We start from the raw sequence: 24,197 nt of genomic DNA, 5'->3' as shown, positions 1-24,197 counted from the left end.
CATTTTCTGGTTTGTTAAGGACATGATATATATAACCTACAACACTTCTTCAATCTGTCTGTCTACTGGTCTGATTTTGTGTGGGAAAGGAAAAGAGTTACTTTAGTGTAATTGGGTCTTCTTGAACCCATAAGGTTTCTAGTGATTACCTTCTTTTTAATAAACCCATTTGAGCCATCCCCATTTAGGGAAAATTTAAGGCTTGGTGTTTGGGGCCAGGCTAGAGTTCCAAGAGTCAATACCAGGTAGGATGTAAGCCATGATTGTTTAATGGCTGTAGGACAAGGGAGAGACTGCATCCTAGGGCAAAATGATCTTGGAAAACAGAAGGGATGTTACCAAAGGAACAGAAACAGAGACAAGTAAAGCATATAAAACAAGCTTTACATTAAGGCATGAAAGAGGAGGTGGTCCCAGATAGCATTTTCCAAGGGGAAGGGAGTATTCCATGGAGCAAACGTGGGCAAACTTCCTCTGTAAGGGGCCAGATAGTAAATATTTTAAGCTTTCTGGGCTATCCAGTCTCTGTCCTAACTACTTAGCTCTGCCATTGTAGCATGAAAGCAGCTCTAGACAAAATGTAAATGGTGGGGGTGTCTGTGATCCATCATAGACCTTAAGACAGTCAAATTCCATCCGTTGTCCCCTTTATGATTGGTGCTTTTTTAATTAGTAAGTGTGTCCCGCTCAAAAAGATATTCTCAGACATCTCTTTTGTTAACATCACAGCTTTCTGTTTTCCATATAGGTCTTTAATCCATGTGACAATTATTTTTGTATATCTTAGGAAGAAGAGATCTGATGTAATTCATTTCTACATAGTAGATTCTCCCAATACCATTTACTAAGCAATCTACCATTTTCTGTCTGGTTGCCATGCTGTGTACTTCAGTACTCAGGTTCTGGGACCAGACTTTCTGGAATCTAAGTCTGAGCCTTACCTCTTCTTCTTAGCTGAGCAATTTTTTGTCTAACTTCTTCAGCTTTAGTTTATTCATTCTTGAAACAGAGTTGACAGTCATTGCTCTTATACAGCTGTGAGGAATAAGTGGGTTATTATGTATATTAAAAACTATGTTACTCTTAGAAATCAAATTTCCTTTTATATGGCCTAATTGAATATTTCTGGTGAGAAATCATACATAAAGATTCTCTCTATCATGGCTTTTCCTATGGCTTGAATTCTATTTTGTCTTATAATGCTAACCTGGCTTTCCTTTGTTTCGTATGTGCCTTGTCTTTTTCTTTTTCCTAAACCCTTACGTTCAATCCTTCTGTATAATATAATGGTTAAGAATACTGTCTCTAAAAAAAAAAAAAAAAAAAAAAAAAAAAGAATACTGTCTCTAAATCCACACTGCTTAGGGCTGAATCCTGGCTTCACCACTTATTTGTTCTTTTGCCGTAAGTTATATAACCTTTCTGTGCCTCAGTGTCTTCTTCATTTGCAAAATGACAATAATAATAACCTATCTCTTCAAGGGTTCTTCTGAGAACTGAATGAAATAAAACAAGTAGAGAGCTTAAAACATAATGAGCAAAAACAGTTTCTATTACCCATTATTATTTTTTTAATTTTTTATTAACATATATTATTAGCCGCAGGGGTGCAGGTCTGTGAATCACCAGGTTTACACACTTCACAGCACTCACCATAGCACATACCCTCCCCAATGTCCATAACCCAACCACCCTCCCCCTACGCCCATCCCCCCGGCAACCCTCAGTTTGCTTTGTGAGATTAAGAGTCTCTTATGGTTTGTCTCCCTCCTGATCCCATCTTGTGTCATTTTTTCCTTCCCTACCCACCATGCTCCCTGTGTTGCCTCTCAAATTCTTCATATCAGGGAGATCATATAATTATTTTTCTTTGATTGACTTATTTTGCTTAGCGTAATACCCTCTAGTTCCATCCATGTTGTTGCAAATGGCAAGATTTCATTTCTTTTGATGACTGCATAGTATTCCATTGTGTGTGTGTGTGTGTGTGTGTGTGTGTGTGTGTGTGTATACCACATCTTATTTATCCATTCATCTGTTGATGAACATCTAGGTCCTTTCCATAGTTAGGCTATTGTTATTACCTATTATTATTAAGAATGTCTCTTAGACACCATATATTGGTGAATCTTTTTGTTTCAATCTAACCTGAGAATCTCTTCCAGTTAGTGAATTTAAACCATTAATATTTATTATAATTAGTACGATGTTGCCCTCATTTCTTTGATCTTATTTTGAGTTTTTCATTTATTTATACTTTTTTTCTTTCTTCTCCTCCTGTCTTCCACTGTCTAAATCTCTAAATTATAGAGATTTATTTAGAATTATGTCTAAATTATATTCTTTCAGTTTGCAAGCTTTACAGTCTATCTTCTGTCTGGTTATTTCTAGGGCTTTGATAACCATATTTTTGCTTAATGTCTATATGTATTAGTATGTCTTTTTTCCCTGGCCACCTCCATAAGGAGGCAGGAACTGAAGATTTTAAAGTAATTCTGTGTCTGCATCCAGTGTTAGTCATATCTGAATTTCTTTTGTAAATATTTTGCTTTTTCTCTTTAGAAACCTTTAGAAATTTTTCTTATTCTTAATTTAACCATAATGCATCTATAGGTAAGTATATTTTTATTATATTTATTCTTGGCCCTGTGCAATCCTTTTAAATAGAAGAGCATGTTTTTCTTTAATTCTAGAAAATTACTCTATTTCATTCTGCCCCTCTTTATTCTCTTATTGAACTCCTATTATGAATAGTCACCTATATTGCTCCATTTCTTTTCATTTTTCTCATAAATTTCATTTTCATTTAATTTCCTAATATCTTTTGAGACAGTTTTTTTTTTATATTTGAACTTCCAGGCACTATTATTACCATTCAGTTTTCTATTAGCTTTTTTATTTTAACAGTTATATTTTTATGTTACTTATTTTCAGTTTGTTCTTCATTATAACTGCTTGTTCTGGTTTCATGTTTTTGGTATCTTCTCAAATCTTGCCAAGGTTTTGTTTTGTTTGATTTTTTATCAGACCTTTTAAAAACTCTTGTTATATCTGTTTTTACTAGTTCTACTTTCTTATAAGTCATTGTAATTTCTTTTGTACTCATGATCTTCTCTTGTTTTTCCTGTGAGATATTTTCCCTCATTTTCCCTAATGACAGTAAAATCCTTCCCTAATGACAGCTACATCCTAACTTGAGATAGAGTTGGAGACAAGGCTCAGTCTAAGCCCTTCTTCCTTTGCCCAAGTGTTGCTCTTGTTAGAGGCAGCCACGTTTTGATGGAATTACTTAAGTAAAGTAACATTAAAAGTTTTGTTAACACATCCATGTCATCAGCACCTGTCCCAGCCTGGCTTCATGCCCTGAGGTTGACTAGAAAGCTCTAACTTTTCTGTTCCTAGGTATGAGGAAGAAATTTTTCTGGGGTCTTAGTTTTAGGACACTGCGGAATACTCCTGGCATTGGGGAGTCTTTCAAGCCTGTTGTTTGGAGGAGTCTGAGTTGCCACAAGCTTGAAGCCTACACCAAAGTTTTCAGTTACAGTGAGAGAGGAGTCTCTTTGCTCCATCCAGCCCACTCTTACCTCCCTGACACTGGTCAGCCTGCGCTCACACAGGGAGTGAACAGTACAGCTGAAAAGCTCTTCCTGCCTGTGTGTTTATCTATGACCCCTGACACACCACTCTTTCCTTCTGTGCCATTTCCCTCCCAACATCATGGTTCCCCTAAAGGTTTCTCATAGATCTTTACTAAGTGTGACCCTCAAATTGACCATACTTCTTTAGCTCCTGGCGTCTTCAGGATTTTATTTCCATTTCTGTCAGTAACCAGCACTAGGTATTTCTAAGAGGAGAGGAAAGCCTTTGGTGAAATCCATCCAAGTAGGAGAGAATTCCCAAAAAGGAGGAAAGGAAGGAAAAAAGGAAAGGCAAGCTAGTCTCCTTACAGCCTAAGGAAGTTCCAGCCCTTCCTCACCCAGAGTCACAGGAAAAGGGAAGAGAACCAGTGCCCATGGGCCCTCCAACCAGATATCAAGAATGGAAAGAGATGGAAGCCACTCGAAGAGCAAGGTCACAAAATAGCAGAACTAGACAGGGGAAGCACTCTAGACCTCCTTGAGCAGTCATGCTTCCCAAGTGGGAGCACACCATTTCTGTAGGCAAGGTTCGCTAGACAGAGAAAGGTGGCTGGACCTTGTGCCATGAAGGAGAGATTTCTGTCTCTCTCTACCACTTATGTCTCCTTGGAGCAAGAGTCCATAGAGAGACCACTATCCTATATATAGGTTCATAATATTAACTCTTGGGACAGTAGTTCAATAAATGTTCTTAAATTAATAATTTTTTTAAAGATTTTATTTATTTATTTGACAGAGAAAAAATCACAAGCAGGCAGAGAGGCAAGCAGAGGGGGGGGGGCGGGAAACAGTCTCCCCACTGAGCAGAGAGCCCGATGCCGGGACTCAATCACGTGACTCCTAGATCATGACCTGAGCTGAATGCAGAGGCCCAACCCGCTAGGGGAGCCACCCAGGCGCCCCTAAATTAATAACTTTTAGGGGCAGAAGGAAGGTCCTAAGATCTTGTACTTTCTTCTCCTTTTTGTTCTTTGTATTCTTCCATAGAAATTTCATCACATACTAAAGGATCATTTAAACCCTTGATGAGTGAGTAAATGCCTGAATGCACATCACCAGCTCTTCATTTTTTTTTCTAAGCTTAGTTCTGACTCTTCAGTCTTAGTTCTGACTCTTCATAACTAATGATGCTGCTAGGATATCTCACTGCTTTCTGAACTTCTGAGGGTCTAGAACTTCCCTGAGAATTTTCCTCTTTAAATCATCCTACCTTTTTGATTAATGTTTAGACCGCCATTTTATCCATCACTCACACTGGAAACCTCAGGGTCATCTCTGATCCCACTGTCATTCAAAACCCCTTACAGACCCCATATAGCCTTTCTTTTCATTTTCTTTTCAATTCAGATACATATGTAGAGATAGGTATAGTTATCTACCTATATAAAAAAGATACATTTTGATGGGCAACCCAAATTAGTATTTTTGATGCACAATTTCTACCATACTCATTTTTTGCTCAAAAGCTTTTTCGTTAACACCCCCTGTTGCTTAGGGCTAGCTGTGATATTCAGACTTTCTTATCCTGACATATAGAGCCCCCTTGTCATCTAGCTTTGACCCATTCTTAGTATACCCACTTTCCCTTGAAGAAGTGGTATGTTTCTTCCCTACCTAATAATATTCAATCTGTTTTTCCTATCGCTGTGAGAAAGCCTAGAGAATCCAATAGCCCTTATGTACTTCCTCTGCAATCTAGATACAAAGCAGATTAAACAGACTCTGACTTCCAGCAACAAACAGGGAAAAATGAGCAAGAGTTGTAGGGTTGGGATAATGACATCATGAGGTGAATTTCTTGTTTTTGCAAAATTACCATTTATTCCATTCCACTATATTTTTTACATCTGCCCTGGGCTGAATCTAGTGCTAGTTTCTTGGTAACTAGATGTAGTAAGAGAGAAAGACACAGAGACACAAAGAAAGGAAGTACAGAAAGGAAAAAGGAGGGAAAAGGGAAGGAAGGAGAGAAGGGGAGGGGAGGGAAGAAGTTCAGGAGCAGTGGGGTATCCTAGCAGCATCGTGAGTTATACTGACTGAAGAGTCAGAACTAAGCTAGAAAAAAAAATGCAGAGCTGGTGGTGTGCATTCAGGCATTTGGGAAGGGAAGGAAGGAAGAGTAGCACCGTAGACAAACTGTTCTCTGGTGTGAACACTGTAATAAAGGTTTCTATTATCAGGAATTTTCTCTTTGGGGTTTTGAGAAGGTACAGTTTCCAGCTAGAAGTTTGGAATGCCTGGGAACACACACACACGTGCACGCATGTTCAGATAAACGCTATCAATACAATCAGTCCTTATTTAAACTAGTATCAGAACCCTTGTCACTGGAGACAGTAATAGTGTACCTGTAACAATCTGAATTCTGAGGGAGGACAAAAAGAAAGAAAGAAAGCAGGGGCAGAAGAATTGCCTCTAAAATGCATTGCAGGGGGGGCACTTGGTTGGCTCATTTGGTCAAGCATCCAACTCTTAATCTCAGCTCAGGTCTTGATTTCAGAGTCTGTGAGTTCAGGGCCCCCCTGAGGCTCCATGCTAGGCATGGAGCTTGCTAGTTAACTAACTAACTAACCAACTAAAATAGATAATATTTTTTAAAAAATGCATTGCAAAAAGACATCTTTTTTAAAGTTTCTTTCCCTTTTTATCCTGTGGAAGGCTATCTGTATTTTATTTCTGTCAACTCAGTCCCTGGATTATGAGGTCCGCTTGATGCCTCTGACTGCGCAGTATATCAACAGATGCTGCTCTTGGAGATGAGGCAGGAACTCACACACCAGTCATTTGAATAGCACAGTTCTCTTACCTAGAAGTAGTTGAATGTTTCATTATGTACCATGGGCTAAGAATAGTTTTGGGGATGCTATGTAAGTGGCTCTTTTCATTCTAGTAATAAATTGATGCTGAGTTTCTAGAAGTATTAGCACATTTATGTAACTTTGGTACACGTAAGCGATTTCTTTGCCAAATTTTAATGCTCCTCAATTAAAAACTTCACAAAGGTGCCTAACAAATTTTGGCTCGAAGAAGAATCAGGATCTCAAAAGTTTTTGTCTTGGGTTTTTTTTTTCTCTCTCTCTTTTTATGATTTTTCTTTTATTAGCAGAATGTGACTCAGGTGGGAACAAATAAACTGATATTTGCAAGGAGAAATCTTAGGAAGTGTGTTACAAAGGGGAAAACAGCAGAGCCCCCGACTAATGATCCTGACCTCTAAATAGTCACTAGGAACGCCCTCAACTTAGTAAATACGGGGGTGGGGGGGTTCTAGACACATAGGCGCACTATAAAAAACACTTCAGGATGGTTAAGAAACACTCTAATCCTCCATGTTTTTACATTTTTTCCTAGATTCACCTTCTAATGACAACTTTATAGTAACTCTTAAGTCTACAGTATGTTTTTGAGAGGATATACTATCAACATGATTTCTAGTGTATAGGATGAGATATTTTTTAGGTTGCCAATCTAGAAACACAATACAGTAAGATAAATTATTGTACTCCTTTTGGATACCTATAGAAAGTCCCCTAAAATATCCTTTATTGTGTGTCTGCATGTATCATCTTTATCCTTATTCCATTAAAAAAGGTGATTCATGGGGGCGCCTGGTGGCTCAGTTGTTTAAGCGACTGCCTTCGGCTCAGGTCATGATCTCGGGGACCTGGGATCGAGCCCTCATTGGGCTCTCTGCTCAGCGGAAAACCTGCTTCCCCCTCTCTCTCTGCCTGCCTCTCTGCCTACTTGTGCTCTCTCTCTCTCTCTCTGTCAAATAAGTAAATAATTTTTTTTTAAAGTGATTCATTTAGCTGATCCCATGAAAAGAGTACAAAATGAGGCTCAGCTGAGATGGGCTCCCCTATAGAATATATAGCAGTTGGTTGCTTAAAAAAAGATGTCTGACTTAGGTGGGGATTCATAAAAAGTAAAATATACATACAGAAAACATTTAACTCATAAACATACAAACTTGTGATGTAGAGCTAAGAACCTGCTTTGCACAGGGGTCTGATGTTTGAGATTCTGATTTATTTACCACTTATAGCTTAAGTGGTAAAAATTGCCAGTACTCTGATCTAACGTTCATAGGGCAATGAGAGTTACTACAGAGCAAATAAGAAAACTAATGAAAAGCAGGTGCAGAAACTACAGCCAATTGACTATCTGAGAAGCATTTCTGCACTCTGTGCATTGCTAGTTTTCATTGCAAAGTCCCACCTTCTGTTTGTGGAGTCACAGGAAGAAAACTGGCCTTCACAGTGTGTGCTGGTTATGTAGGCTTTTTCCACAGAGCCTCAGACTTCTCTTAGAGATGAAAGAGCCACGGTAGAGGAGAAGAGAACTATGTATAATTTAAGTCCTGATGTAGATCCATGGTTAAAAAAAAAAAAAAAAATCTAGACCAGGAAGCAGTGCTTTTATGATGTTTCTGAATTATGCCTTAGGTCCCTATTGGCATTTGTAAAACTTAAGTTTTAGGTATTCACAGCCACGGACATGTGCTTTTTTTGATAGACATTTGGAAGAATTAGCATATAGTAAAGTCATTCTAGACCATTCTGGAAATTGTACAAATATAGATGCATGTGTACAAAAGTCAAGAAAGTAAATAAACTCTAATGTGTGAATACAGATAGTGACCTTTTATTAGATAGAAGGACAACGGTAGAAAGAATACATTCTAGATCATTTTGAATGTGAAGAAATTTAGTATATGCTATTCCCTTTGCCTGACATGAGCTCTCCTCATATTGTCAAGGTCAAGTCAAATTCTAACTGTCAAGGAACCCTCTTTTGGCCCATTCTGATTTCCACATCCTCTGAAATTATTAAGTACTGGCAATTAAGTCAAGTAGCTTTATGCTACACCGATTCCTAATGTCTTACGAGTTTGTTTTTGTGATCTTGTAACCTCCTTATAGCAAGGGAAAATGTTTTTAAATGGATACTATAAAAACAGTAGTTTTTTTTTTAAAGATTTTATTTATTTATTTGACAGAGATCACAAGTAGGCAGAGAGGCAGGCAGAGAGAGAGGAAGGGAAGCAGGCTCCCTGCTGAGCAGAGAGCCCGATGTGGGTCTTCATCCCAGGACCCTGGGATCATGACCTGAGCCGAAGGCAGAGGCTTTAACCCACTGAGGCACCCAGGCACCCCAACAGTACATCTTTTTCACTGATTTCAGTTTGATTAACCTGAGTTCCCTTCAAATACCTTCTTGCCCTAAGACAAGCTATTGGGGCCCACAGTACATCATGCCCAGAGCTGGAAGGACACTTTTCATGAGTTGACTTGGTGCTTACTAAGCATCAGTCAAAATTGTTTTTAGGAAAACCAGATATGATGCTCTAGGGAGACTTTTGAGTTGTTAAAAAAAAAAAAAAAAAAAAAAAAAAAAAAAAAAATTTTAAATTAAAAAAAAAAAAAAAAAAAAAAAAAAAAAAAAAAAAGCTGTATCATCTAGAATGGGTAGGAGAACAGTAAACTCAGATGAGGCATCATTCTTTTTTTTTTTTTTTTCTAAGATTTTATTTGATTTTTATTTGACAGACAGAGATCACAAGTAGGCAGAGAAGCAGGCAGAGAGAGAGGGGGAAGCAGGCTCCCCACTGAGCAGAGAACCCAATGTAGGGCTCAATCCCAGGACCCTGGGATCATGACCTGAGCTGAAAGCAGAGGCTTTAACCCACTGAGCCACCCAGGCACCCCCCGTGAGGCATCATTCTATTCTGATTTCCTCTTGACTGGATCCAGCCATGGACTGTGGCTCATGACTGAGGTTTCTGCCGCCAGAAAATAATCAGAATCTCAAACATCAGACCCCTGTGCAAAGCAGGTTCTTAGCTCTACATCACAAGTTTGTATGTTTATGAGTTAAATGTTTTCTGTATGTATATTTTACTTTTTATGAATCCCCACCTAAGTCAGACATCTTTTTTTAAGCAACCAACTGCTATATCAAACACATCAGGTATGAAGGCTTCCGCTGTTTCTCGAATCTTCTCCTAAGCCCATTGTCTGCTGTTAGCTTATAGATGCTCCTGCTAGTAACAGTTGCAGTGACTCTGGGGAGGTCTCCCACTGTATCATCATCTTTAAAGGATGGCACGCAACACACACACACACACACACACACATTGCTCTTGCCAAGGGGATTAATACTCCACTTTTAATACCTGAGTTAACCACACTCACGAGGTTGGTGAAGGTCCTCAGCCAGTTTTAATTTGGGGGCATTGAAAATTGTAGTGTCAGGCAGAGAAAATAGAGTTTGGTTGTAATAGCCATGAAGAAAGAAAACAGAGCTCTTTTCTGATGTTTCTTTAAATCACTACTATTAGCTCACCATGCAGAGATTTCTCCTTTATTATACATTCAGCCAAAGTGGTGGTGGTGGGGTGGGTGGGAATACCACTGTTTTCTAGCTCCATCGATCCCATGGTGTGATCTCACAGTTTTTTACATTGTGAGCCTGTTAAATTGTGAAGGGAATTTGATGATTGTTTTCAAATCCTTCTCTCTTTTCACGTCCATTGCCCATTTGCTGTTTAGATCATTTCTTGATGAGCTTTCTTTTTTTACATTTACTAAATGTTAGCTGTAGTCCATGTTTAACGCATTGGCCTAGAGCCAGTGGGCTTACCAATATATTAGCCTGTTAAGAGAAATTAAATAAAATGTGAAAATGAAAGGAAAATTGCGTCAAAGAAAGATGGAGGCCAACCATGAAGAAGACCATAATGGCTGCTACTCACACCCATTCACTCGCTGTGCTCACAGTTGGGTCATGTTGTGCTGTTGCCAGACTCTGGAAGGAAATTCAAAGAAAGAATTAAACATAATTCTTGCATATAGCAACCATTTATTGAGTACTTATTCTGGATCAACATCGGCAATACAAAGATGAGGAGATTGGTTCACTCTGCAAGAAACTCATGGTTTCCTGTAATGATTCTCAGACCTGCGGTGAAACCTGGGCTGCCCTGACAGAAGGCTTTCAGAAGGGCAAGAGGGCATCTTTGTGTGCATGTCCGTGCTAGGAATTATTCCTAAGGAAATACTCAGGAAAACTGCAAGATGGCGTCTTTCAGAGTAATGTTCTCCATTCTGATGCAGAGTAATAAATGACCTACCAGATGTTCCAATAGATATGTGTTAAACACCTGTTCTGCTCCACCTTGATAAAGAACTTAATGAGTTATTTTTCTTGACCGCTGACATGGTGTGTGATAGTTGTTTCTTCATATCTAATTACTGTCTTCATAGTTCACTGACTCAGTTCACTCTTTAGTTTTCCTCTTTTACTTGCCCGTAGTTGTGGATGATACAGTGATGGTGCTGAAGCATGCTGTCTTTGAACCCTTCCTTCCCTCATTGTCATGAGGTTTACTTCCGAAGTGGCTTTTAAAGGTCTGTGATACACTGATCCAGCATTAATACCAACTATGATTTTAGTACAGATGCTGGTGTCCTCTGTTCCTGCTCCATGTCTGTATAAAAGATTGCTTGATCCCACTTGGCCCTTAGTACCTTTGGAAGAAAATTGAGGCACATGGACTATGCAATCGGGCATTTGGCATTTATTTGGGTCAATTCGTCACAGTGTTTGAGAACAGGTCAAGAGGTTAGCCAATTCCATACTCTTAATGAGTTCTAAGTTGTTTTATTTTTTTAAAAAGATTTATTTATTAGACAGACAGAGATCACAAGTTGGCAGAGAGGCAGGCAGAGAGAGAGAGGAGGAAGCAGGCTGAGCAGAGAGCCCGATGTGGGGCTCGATTCCAGGACCCCGGGATCATGACCTGAGCCAAAGGCAGAGGCTTTAACCCACTGAGCCATCCAGGCACCCCACAAAGTTGTTTTAAATGTAGATCTAGGGGCACCTGGGTGGCTCAGTGGGTTAAAGGCCCTGCCTTCGGCTCAGGTCATGATCCCAGGGTCCTGGAATCGAGCCCCACATCGGGCTCTCTGCTCCGCAGGGAGCCTGCTTCCTCCTCTCTGTCTGCCTGCCTCTCTGCCTACTTATAATCTCTATCTGTCAAATAAATAAATAAAATCTTTAAAATAAACAAACAAACAAATAAATAAATAAATAAATGTAGATCTAGTACATCCTTTAAGATCTGCTTATAGAGGCTCAAAACTTTTATCTTCCAGGTACAGTATAGGATTTAGAATTTCTAAACTCCAATGTTAATTTTTTAACAAATTAATACAACCATTCTGGGAAAATACAGTTAACAGGTCCTTGTGGCTCCTACCTATAACCTAGAGGTTTGGTTCTTAGACTTTTTCCTTAAAGTGGCAACCAGGTTAACAGAGAACTGAACATTTGCAAACTCTTCTTTTGGATCTTCTGCTTCTTTTGTCCTTCAAGACAAAGACATTTCAAAATTCTTTTTTTTTTACCCCCAGCGTGGCGGTAACTGACAATCTGTTCTAATTTAAGGGTTTCTCCTCTTCAAAAATCTGAAGTTGTTGAGATGGTTAAGAAACAAGTCAAAGTCATAACGCTTGCAATTGGCGATGGAGCCAACGACGTCAGCATGATTCAGACGGCGCACGTCGGGGTCGGGATCAGTGGCAACGAAGGCCTTCAGGCAGCTAATTCTTCTGATTACTCCATAGCTCAGGTAAAGCAGCCTTTCCGCCGAACACAGCATGAGTCTCAATTGACAGTATGAAGAGAAAAATACTTATTCTTTTCCTGACGGATTCTTTTCTACTTTTATTTTAGTTCAAGTACTTGAAGAATTTATTGATGGTGCATGGTGCCTGGAACTATAACAGAGTCTCCAAGTGCATTTTGTACTGCTTCTACAAGAATATAGTCCTCTATATTATTGAGGTAATCACAGGTTAAGTTTAAAATCCTTGTCAGGTACATATATGTTTAAAGAAAATTTCTTCATTGGTTTAGTGACTCCTTTGTTTGCCTACTTTTTATAACTTCCAAACATGTTCAAGTCTGTTGGCCACAGAGAATAATGACTGTTTCAATTTCTGGCTAAAAATGTTGCATTGTTTTGGTAAGATATGTTGAATTAGAATTGATGAAGTCATGTTTTCAGTTTTTAAGAGACTACAAACTGGGGCATCTGGGTGGTTCAGTCGGTGGAGCGGTTGAGCGTCTGTCTGCCTTTGGCTCAGGTCATGATCCTGGGGTCCTGGGATTGAGCTCTACATCTGGCTCCCTGCTCAGCGGGCTGTCTGCTTCTCTGTCTGCTTCTGTCCCTCCCCCAGCTTGCACACACACTCTTTCTCTTTCTCTCTCTGTCAAATAAGTAAATGAAAGATTTTATTTATTTGAGAGAGAGAGAGCAAGAGCATGAACAGAGAGGAGAGGAAGAAGCAGGCTCTCACTGAGCAGGGACCGCCCCCTCCCCCCACAACATGGGCCTCGATCCCAGGACCCCAGGATCATGACCTGAGCCAAAGACAGATGCCTAACCGGCTGAGCCACCCAGGCACCCAATAAATAAAAAACTTTAAAAGGAAAAAAAAAAACCACAAACTATGTAGCATTTTTTATAAAGCTCAAGATCATACTAGAGAAAGCGTTACACTATTTAGGGATACACACATGGAAAACTATTTAAAAAAAAAAGTAAGGGAATGACAGACATTAAATTGAGGATTGTAATTCTAAGGGGTAGAATCAGGAAGGGTACACACATAGTTTTGCTTGTACAGGTCATCTCATAGTTCTTATTGTTTCAAACTTAGTTATATACAAGTATCCCTTGCTATCCGTACCTGTTTGGCTTCTGAGTTGGTTGATAGGTAGCAAGAGTTCCGATAATGAGGGATTTGTCTAAAAATTATCAGAACATTCAGTTCCTATGTCTGGATGGCAACAAATTTCTATATTCCTTTTCTGCTACCATCTATAACATTATTATTGAAATTAAAACTTAACCCAGGTCAGGAATGTCCCCTCTAAAAGGAGGCATTCTTTTTACAACATCTGCCAGGCACCAGGCTTAGTTTAGCAATGACAGGAGGTTCCTCTCCTTCAGGAGCTTGCCAATAGAACACAACATAAGCCATTATGTGTAATTTTAAATTTTCTGAGAACCGTATAAAAACAACTAAAAATTAAAGCCCAGGTTCATTTTAAAATGACATTTTCTTTATCTTAGTGTGTTCAAAATTATCACTTCAATATGTAATCACTATAAAAAATTAATACACTATTTTACATTCTTCATGCTGTTTAAAATCCTGTGTGTATTTTACACTAACAGCACATCTCACTGTGGACTAATCACATTTCAAGTGTCCAAAAGCCCTCTGTGACCCATGGTTACCACACTGAACAGCACACAACAACTCGCAGATATGCTGAACTAAATGATTTAACCAGGACGTGATAGAAAAGTTATTTACCGTTTTTTGTTTTGTTTTGTTTTTAACCTATAGCCATCTTATCTTCATAAGCTGTAATTGTAATACTTAAACTCTAGTAGGTGTTACCAGTTTCTGGCTTCCTTTGCTGCTGTACACAGCATAGTGATAAGGGCCCCTTAGTTTGCTAAGAAAATCCTCCGTGTTGTACTCCCACCTGAGGACCTGCCCACACCCTCATAAACCTGCCCAGGGCTCCCTCACACAAGTCTGTTTCTGCCACCTTGCCCTCCAATCTGCTGTGTCTACAAGTCTGTCAGGAGGGGTACAACCTAACCATTTGCTGTATGGAAATAATATCTCATACTTTACACTAGAGAAGTAACACTATAGACAAAGAAAATATGGGTGAATTTCACATTTATGCTGCTAATTGTTAGTTGGGAGTTGCTGTCTGTTTCGATCCGCTCCCGTTCTTTATGCCTCTGTCAGAATGCTTATCTCCTTATTAAAATGTTGACTGATCATAGTTCTGAAGAGACAAGCTAGGAAAATTGAAAGTTAGTTTCAAAGCATGCAGGCAGTTTCATTTATTGGTCACAAAAATGCTATAATTAGGCTACAGCCCATTAGGTAAAATAATCAAGTACTTGGACACATAAACAATCTATGAACTTATTGTTCATTACTGCTGAATTTTGTCTGGAATAGTCTGTGTTTTGAAGCAAAATGCACTTCTAAAATAGCTCAGAAGGTCCAAAAACAGATACATTCTTTGTTGTCTGTGTAAATTTGTCATTCTTTTCTAAAAGGATAATTTTTGATTCCCGATCCCCTCTATAGTCCTAGTTTTCCTAATTATATTTTCTTCTCTCCCCAAACATTGATATTCAAAAGAATATCAGTTTATACAGTTATTTACAAATACCTTTGGAAGATACAGGGAGTTCAAAGCCACTGGCACCAATAAATCTGCTTACAAAAATTTAATTTTATAAAATGAAATGAGTGCACAACTCATTGCTTTTTAAAAGCCTAGATTATTTGACGATCAACTGTGAAGCAGGCGAAACTTACGTACTAATGGGAGAAATAAAATATATTAAACTCACATGAAAAGACTAAAACTGCACGCCCTGTTTCAGATGCAGAGTTATGCGATTTGTGGTAGATTAGCCCTAAATTTCACTTGGCTTTGAATTTAAAGCCTCTTCATGAGATATTTAGCACTAATCAAATTCTTTACACATGGAAAAGGAAGTAAGTCCTAAACTCTACGGGAAATCTCCTTTTTAAGGTACTTTTCTTTTAGCACTTTATAGAAATGTATTTTGAATATAATTCAACTGTCTTGGAAAGGAATTGACCTTTTAAATCAATTCCCAGATACCCAGCATTTGCCTGCTAAAACAAGTTCTGCCGATGTTAATGGTTCGTGTCACTCCCGTGAGTGAATAGACAGAGAACACTTTGCTGGGTGTCTCTGGTGTGGACAACTGCCAGTCTCCAATCTCCCCTTTCAGTTTTTTGTGCTGATCAGGCGTGGGAGCAGAGGACTCATTGACTGTTCATAAGCTGCTGTTTAATATGCAGAAATGCTCCATGAGGGAAAAGTCTGCAAAGCTTTGACTGCCACGCCTCTGCTGGGACGTGGAACTCAGAATATAATACCAAGAGAGGCAGGTCTGAAGTTTCTTTGCTAATAAAGGAATGGCCTGGAATGCTTTGGGTTTCATAGATTATCAGCAACAAGTGCTTTTCCCATTGCTGTAGCGCTAGGAACATCACTATCTAGCTCCTCTGTTGCCATAAATTACAGCCGAACAAACAAACACAAACTTCACAGGTTCCATATAAAATGCTTCCTTGTGGTGGCCGCCCAGCAGTAGCCCAAGGTGTTCAATGAAATCACCGGCTTGTTCTAAAGGAATTTTTCCCCCTCTGAGATATCTGACTCTTTCCTAGCAAAATAGGACCTTTTCTTTCAAATGATTGGTCACATCCAGGTTTCCTGGTAAGATCCCAAAACAGTGGAGTGTTCCAAAGTTCCAGAAGCTTTGATTAAAGTTAAAGAGGTGATACTTTCTGAGCACATTGTCCTGGGACATGGATTTCTTGTGAATTTAAATAATCTCCATACTTCCCGAGAAAGACTGGAATTTTCTTTCTGCATCCATAGTTCTTGTTGAGTCAAAGGAGGGGCTTTTATATGTTTATAGCCATTTAGGTGTTGTTTTATTTAGTTCAGGTTGTGTTTCTAATATATCTTTTAAGTACAAATCAGACTAGTTTGAAATCAGCCTTTCTGTAGACTTTTTCACTGTCAAAGAACTTTTTCTCCTCTAAAATATATAAACTTGAATGTCAAAATATTTGTATAAAGTTGTAGGGTACTGTATTGAAGGATTCTGTTCATATTCTAGTCATGTCTCCTCTTTTAAAAAATGAAATTAGAGTAAGAATTGTTTAATGTAGGAAGATAATTTGTAAAAACATGTTCACATACCTTTCAATAGGAGACGTAAAAAGTTAAAAATGTGTTGATAGATTTCCACTTAAAAATTCCTGCATTTCTTTCATAAGGCAATTCAATTAGGCATTTTTAAATGAACTTTGAATGAAAATGTATTCATTTATTTGCAAACTATTTTAAATGTTAAGCTTTCTATAAATATTACTTGATTTGAGGGAGGTTCTTAAATTTCAAGCTCATATTGACATTTGAATCCGCACCAAATGTTACAGACACAGCTAGGACACCATTCACATTTACAAATGTTCACTCACACACGAATTTAACATAACTTTCTCATTGTATATACCATTGGTGACTGCAGATACATTTATGGCTATAACCTTTTGAACCGAGTCCTATCCATTAGATAATCTGATATGCCTCTCTTTTTCAGACCAACTATGATTAGACCACATCTTCATAGATGAGCGAGGCCATAATTTGAACCTTTGTGTTGAAAAATTCCACATATTTCCATCACACACTAAGATAGCTCAAAGAGGTTCTTTGCATGTGTTGCTGCAATAAGTCACAATTCCCTTCAGGGAGAACATTACCATCAACCGGGAGTATCACAAATACGTGTTTACATAATCCACATTTGACGAAGTGAAAACACAACAGAGAGCATTAAAGCCCATCTTGTCACCTTGTATCTTCTTCTGCTTAAAATAAATAAATTAATTAATTAAGTCGGCAGCACCACCTTAAGGAATAAACTTAACTTCCTATAAACATGCCAAGTTTTTTTAAAGCATGCAGAAATGAATGGCCTAGCTCCTTGTCTAGGGCAAATGTTCAATTTTTTTCTGTAAATAGATGGAGGAAAGCAAGCAAGAATTTCAGATCTGATTCCGATTCCTGTGCTCCTGTGATTGTTGCTGGTAATATGTGTTACAACCTGAACACAATTCAGACTTATTTTTCATGTGCTATTGCTGCTTTGTTTTCTTTTCCATCTCATGAAGCAGACATTCGTTTTTATATATGCTCAATCATTCCTTTCCATGATAAAAAGGAAAAAGATCAATGTGGATACAGAAGCTGTTCATAGGGAGGCCAGCCTGGGTACATATTGATAAATGGTGAATTTGTAGCAATTCATGCTTCCATAATGAGGTTAAATGAAACGTGAAGTGTAGCAAAGTCCCTGCAACTCTGATTCAAAAATTCACTTGACTGGCACATCAAGACTGCTGTCTTCCAACAGGTTTTGTTGTTGTTATGCTTTGGTTTTGTATATGTGTTCACGTAGTAATCTCATTGCAGGGTTAAACTTTTTACTCTTCCATATCTACTTTATTTTTAATTACATTTAGATCGGCTTTCCTAAAAATAATCTACGTATTCCTGACTTACTAATACTTAATTTTGCATTTGTCTTAAGCATGTTAGAGAAAGTTGTTTTCATTTTTTTTAATTGCCTTTCATTTTGTATCCAAAGTTAAGACTGCTGTTTTGAAGAGGATTTCAAAATACAGAAGAACATGATGCTTTATTACTTGAAGATTTATGCCTAATCAAAGCATAAATTCAAGTGACCAAGTATTTTTAATACATAAATTCAAATTTCACTTCCAGATGACTGTAATTATCAAGAAACACTTTAAAGGTTTATAAACTTTAATCCATTAATTCTACTTCGAATAATTATCTTTGGGGGGGGCACAAGAAAGTTTTTGGAGGTGATGGATATGTATATTACCTTCAGTACAGTGACAGTTTCACAAGTGTACACATATGTCCAAACTTACCAAATTGTATGTTAACTGTGTGCAGTCTCTTGTATATCGATTATACCTTAATAAATCTTTTATTTACCAAGAAAAAATAATAATAATCCATTCTTAGAAAATAGAGATGCATAGGATTTCTGTACAAAAATATTTAGTTCTGAATTATGTATAAAGCCAAAAACTGGAAGCAAGCTAAGTATCCCAAACCAGTTATAGTCACACTGTAGAGGATATACATCTATAATTTCGTTCTAAGGGATATAAAACACTTAATAAAATGTATATTATGTAATGTTAAGAGGGAAAGGGTCAGGACATGACACTATATACAGTAGGTTTCCAGTAAGGTAAATTTGTGAGTGTATATAAATGACCTATATGAACGCAGCCAACACAGAAGAAAACTATGATTATATTATTGGAGGAAATAATTTCATTTTCTAAACAAATGTGTTATTTCATATAATCAAAACAACAGTTTATCTCTTTAATTACCAAGAGATACTTATCTCTTTAATTATCAAGAGATAAATCTTTTAAAAAGGAATTAAAGCTCTAAAACTATAATGCCAAAATATATTCCCTAAACTGCCTTCCAGAAAGTGAGGTTATATTTCATTTTTTTTAAATGTATGATTGATTGCCTATTAATATGATTCTTTTTTGACTGAAACTAATTCTGCCTGAAATAACAAATACCTTCTGAAAGGATCCCTTCAAATTAGAAAGCAGAACAGAGACATGCCATTTCCAAGAAAGTTGTGAAAATCCTATGCTAATACTGCCATTATGCAGAGGTTGAGTTTTGGGATTCTAAGCAATGCATTTATGGGTTTGTTTGGTTTTTTTGGTGTCCTAACAACCTTGGGGTTGTTTTCTTCCTAGATCTGGTTTGCCTTTGTTAATGGCTTTTCTGGACAGATCCTCTTCGAGAGATGGTGTATCGGTCTTTATAATGTGGTGAGTTTCAGGCATTTGATTCTTCCTGCTTTATTAAACACTTGGAGATAAAGGTTCTGCCTGCATTAGGCTGTTTTGGAATAATGACCATTGTGTGCCCTTCAGATGTTTACAGCAATGCCTCCCTTAACTCTCGGAATATTTGAGAGATCATGCAGAAAAGAGAATATGTTGAAGTATCCTGAATTATACAAAACGTCTCAGAATGCCCTGGACTTCAACACCAAGGTAAGATACGCTGGCCCAGCACATCTGTGGCGGGCAGTGGGACTCGCTTCACTGTTTTAATTCCATGGGGCATCTGGTCTTCCAAAGCCAAGGAAACATACTCCAGGGCTCTCTGACCGTGGCAAGTCGTACTGGTCGAAGGTTCCGTCCAAGGGGGACTCAGACGGGTTTTTATTTGTTTGTTTTCTTATAAAATTAATGCATAATCACAGTTCACTAGGGTTTGCGAGTCAGCAGTAAATTGAGGCCGAAAGACAGACATGAGTGTCCTTTTGGCCCTCGGACTTTCTATCTTTGCAGTGTTGTGGGGAAAGGCTCACTCCTCGCGGGAGTCAGTCTTGCGGGACTGACAAGCCCCGTCTTTACATGTATAAAGCAGTGGGTGTGGAGTGGGGTGGGAGGGCGTCTCCTTTATTAATTTTCTGTTTTGTGAAATCATTTTGACCTCATTAGAATATTAGATTGCATTATACTCTCTGGTCCGTAACTCGTTTAGTCATAACACTCAGTATTTCCAACCCATCAGATTTTAAATACAAGATAAAATATCTAACATTTTATCTAAAAGCACATTCTGAGTTTGTATCCTACGTAACACACTGTGGACTGTTTGTCATGCCTTGGGGCTCCTGGTATTTATTCACCAACAACAAAAACATCTCATTTTCGTCCAAGTTTAGATTCTGAAGTCTTTCCACAGGCACTTTTTAGTAATTCAGGTTTCTGTTCAGACGGAGAAAAATGGTTAATTTTATCACAGTCAAAACAAATGACATTTTGAAACTATAATAAAAGCAACAGAGTACACCTTCCCCGAACTTTTCCCATCTAATAGAGCACATGTTTATTAACGTGTTTCTAATCATCAGATGTAATCAGTGCTTCAAATTTAGGACAGTTAATGTAGGATATTTTTAATGTGTATTAATTTTCAAAGCTCTCAGCTGATGTTTTTTCTCAGTGTACCAAGATAATAAAGCAGACAGGTGCTTCAGCTCCTCAAAGCTGTAAATGACAGCACCTAGTTGATAGCCTCCATGTTATTCGTCTTCTGAGATGGTGTCTTCCTGACCTCACCAGGCATGCATGCCCAGGGGTGCAGCCGCAACTTGATGGCATTGTTTTAAATAACTGAACTTGGTTAATTAAAAACAAAAAATTTAAAAAAAAAAAAACTGAGAAATATCTCAGACCATTCATTCTGAAAACTATTTTTAATGGTCTCTTAAAACAATTAGTAGTTACAATATGCAATATCTGTGCATCTTTGTCTTTTATTTTTTAAGGTTTTATTTGGGGATGTTCTGACACTTATTTATGATGTCTAGTTTGTATTAAATTGCACCACTTTGCTGTAATGTTTTTTGTTATCTGTGGTTGGTATTTTCAAGGGATCATGAGACACAGTCCAGACAGATACAATGGACTGTGAGCTCTTGTTTTCCTGAAAAGGTGATTTGAGAGCTGAGAAAGTTCCAGGCCTACTGGCATCCTCACAGTAATTCTCACTGACCTGGACAGTTGTCTCAAAGCCACAAGTATCCAGTCTACCATAGCTCAGGTTCCACAATGCTCTCTCAAGAATTAACTTCCCAGCCACAGACTTGGCCGTGGAAGTCTTGCTTAGAAACATAAAGTGATCGCCGCAGGATCATCCAGAGCCATTCCTGGAAAGTCACGTCTTTTCATACCCTTTGCACATGGCAGCTTGGACAGTCTTGGGGCCAAGGAAAAGGCAGCCTGTTGTTTTGATGTGTAAGCAGCATTCCTCGCGTCCTTTGCTGTTCTTTTATTGTTTACAAAGTATTTCATTATCTGCGGAGCCCATGTGTTTTGAAAAGTCATCAGATCAGCCCAAAAGGATTATGCAACTTCTCTATCCTTTGAATATTTATACATAAGTTGCCAACCATTTTTTCATAGCACATGTGGATTTTCTAATGATTTCAGTGAGAAATCTTCGATTAAATCCCTTCTAAGTGTTTTAAAATTCAGGGACAAATGGCGACAAAATGCATAGTTGTCTACACAGCAGTTGCCGTGGGTCCCCAGTGTAGAAGTATTGTTGCCTTGAATGATGATGATTACGTTTGTTATGGTAAAAAGGGTCGGAGGTTCTGAGGTCATGACAGGGGTTAAAGGATTAGCATGTGACAATAAGTATCGGTCAAGAAAATGGAAAAGTAGAACTAATTTTTCTTGCACCCACCTGTGCTTTCTGTCAAATAAAAACTTGTGGTAATGACATAGTGAGGAGAAGAGACAAAGGTTAATGAGTAACACAAGTTCAAATGTGTAACGTATTGGAGCGTAAATTAGATCATACAATCCAGTGTGGCGCGGCCAACTAACAAAAGAGATTGAGATCACGGTGGAAAATTTTGGGAGGCAGGCAACTTAATTTCTGTTGTTGGAACAGCTTCAAACTATTAATACATGCCAATTTTATTTAGCGGAAGTTTTGCTTGCGAGAAGCACTTTTAAATGACAAAGGCGCAGCTCTTCAAATCCTAAACAGGTTTTCGATAACTTAATCTTTCACATCCCTGCTACAAAGAAAAGACCAGCAATACAGGCGCCCTTGCTCTTAAAATAGAATAGATACAGAAACGGAATAACTATTCAGTGATGTTATAATTGTAGGAAGTTCCATGTTGATGGATGTTAAAAATTGTGGAAGCCTTTTGTAAATTCATTCAGTGATAGCAACGTTGCTTTAAGAAATTATATGCCTTATGGTATACCTGTTATTTTTGATATGTAGTACGTGTGTGTGGAGAGAGGTGGGGAGAGAGAGAGAGAGAAAGAATGTATTAGATTCTTACCATTGAAAAGTGTACACTTTTACTGCACATGGGAAACAAAAAGTAGGGGTTTCACTAAATTAGTCTTTTCAAAAGTCTGTTCTTTGAGAATTATGAAAATAGTCCCACCTAAAGAATTGCAGGACCTACCTACATTTCTTTTAACTGTTACTTTCTTTTTCAGGCAGAAATTTAAACTTTTAATACTTGGTCTTTAAAAAGCAAAAAAAAAAAAAAAAAAAAATTCAGTGAAGCTGAAAAAACATTTTGAGAAACATAAAAATAAATAAATGACCCATGAAGGTCTAAGAGGCAGAAAGTGTCTGTCAGTTCTATTAATTCACAGTGGTGGCCCGACAGAAACACGTTTTGTGAATCTAGCTCACAGATAAAAAGAAAGGTCAGAGTTCACGGAGCTAGTTTATCGCAAATGGTTCTCATGGATTTTTGTTTTCCCTCAGGTTTTCTGGGTTCATTGTTTAAATGGCCTCTTCCACTCAGTTATTCTGTTTTGGTTTCCACTAAAAGCCCTTCAGTATGGTAAGTAGAAAGGATATGAATGCTAAGAGATGACTTTTTACATTTTTAGAAAAATAACTCATTGTCAATATAGGTTAAAAATTATAGCAGTTTCATTTTGTGCTGTTTTCCTTAACCTAAAATACATGCATCCAAAAGCTGTACACACTCTAAAGATTTTTATTATTCCTTTGGGAGCAAAGTGATTTAATATATGCAAAGCCTTTCTTCCCACTTCTCATGTTTTCCAAACTTGCAGAGAGTTAAATTTTAGGACTCCTTTTCCCCCCTCCGCTGATGTATAGTTTGAAGACAATAGTGCTAATATTTTATGTGGTCCATTTAACACACGTATAAGTCTTGCACCAAACTCTTTATACTGAACCTGATCAGAAATGCTCATGTTTTCAAGTACGCGTGAGCCGGTATTTTGAAAGGAGGTTTTTTAATATGTTTTTAGGTTCATCTTGGAGTGCAAGCTTGTTTTGAGGGAGTGGATTTTACTCTGTTAGTCTTGAGAGAGGGGAGCACGGTGAATTTCCTATGCCCATAAAAATGATCTAGTAGCCATTCGACAAAAGAGATTTGCTGGGATGCTGGGTCCCCTGAGCCGACCTTCCCCTGAAATCCTGAGGAAGGCAGCCGGCTGCTCTGTGCCTCTGCTCCCAAACTACAGGAATTAAACACAGGGCACATGCCCTGCCGGAGGATCTATGTGTCCTTTAGAAGTCCTGGCCCTTACCTCCCCTGGCTGTGAGTTAACGATGGCCCCCAGAGGAGTGTGCTGTCTGTCCCTTCTTGCCGACCTACAGTCTATTCCACAAGGTGGTCTTTGCAAAATGTAAATCAGACCGGGTGCCTCTCCCTGTCAAGTTTAGAACGAAATGCACAGCCCTCACAGTGGTTGATCCCGCCACCTGTGTTGCCATGTCCCATCCACTCCAGCCCCCAGCCCCTGTCCCCTCCGTCCTCCAGCCTGCCACTTGCCTATACTTCTTCCTTCCTCCTCCTCCTCCAGGGAGTCCCACCGGATCTCCCCCTCACCCCCTGAGGCCTGTGCTCCCAGAGAGCCACCTTCTCTACTCCCATGTCTTCCCCTCATTACCCTTCATCTTCTTGAGGCTATCTTTACCTGTCAGGGTGTGAGGCATTTGTTCAGTTTTTATTCTCTCCCCGTCAGTATCAAAGCTCCTGAAGAGCAGAGAACTGTGTAGTTCAGTGTTGTATTTGCAGGACTTAGAACAGAGCCTAGCTAGTCATCAGCGCTTGGGAACCCGCCCCTGAGTTAATGGGGGCATGGGGCCTGCGTGGGGTGAGAGTTACAGGGAGGGAGGGCCCTTCGTGTCCAAATCAGAGATTTTCATCTCATTTCTTTAATAATTTCTCTCCTGGTACACTAAATACTTCTCATGTTCTAAGCCATGGAAATGAATAGTAAGAAAAATCCAATT

The 24,197-nt window shown here is 38.5% G+C and overlaps 1 protein-coding gene across 3 annotated transcripts in view; it reads left to right on the top strand.

Moving 5' to 3' along the window:
- Window positions 1-24,197, top strand: part of ATP8A1 (ATPase phospholipid transporting 8A1) — a 234,470-nt gene that overhangs the window by 169,192 nt on the left and 41,081 nt on the right. For all 3 annotated transcript variants that reach the window (XM_059383312.1, XM_059383321.1, XM_059383304.1), the window contains 5 exons: window positions 12,087-12,270; window positions 12,375-12,485; window positions 19,121-19,195; window positions 19,301-19,423; window positions 22,689-22,767. In XM_059383312.1, the coding sequence (XP_059239295.1) occupies window positions 12,087-12,270; window positions 12,375-12,485; window positions 19,121-19,195; window positions 19,301-19,423; window positions 22,689-22,767 (572 nt within the window). The remainder of the gene's footprint in view (window positions 1-12,086; window positions 12,271-12,374; window positions 12,486-19,120; window positions 19,196-19,300; window positions 19,424-22,688; window positions 22,768-24,197) is intronic.

Source organism: Mustela nigripes, chromosome 1 (assembly GCF_022355385.1).
Source record: "Mustela nigripes isolate SB6536 chromosome 1, MUSNIG.SB6536, whole genome shotgun sequence".
Classification (NCBI taxonomy): domain Eukaryota; kingdom Metazoa; phylum Chordata; class Mammalia; order Carnivora; family Mustelidae; genus Mustela; species Mustela nigripes.
The sequence above is the reverse complement of the archived record's forward strand: the minus strand, read 5'-3'. Positions and strand labels throughout refer to the sequence as shown.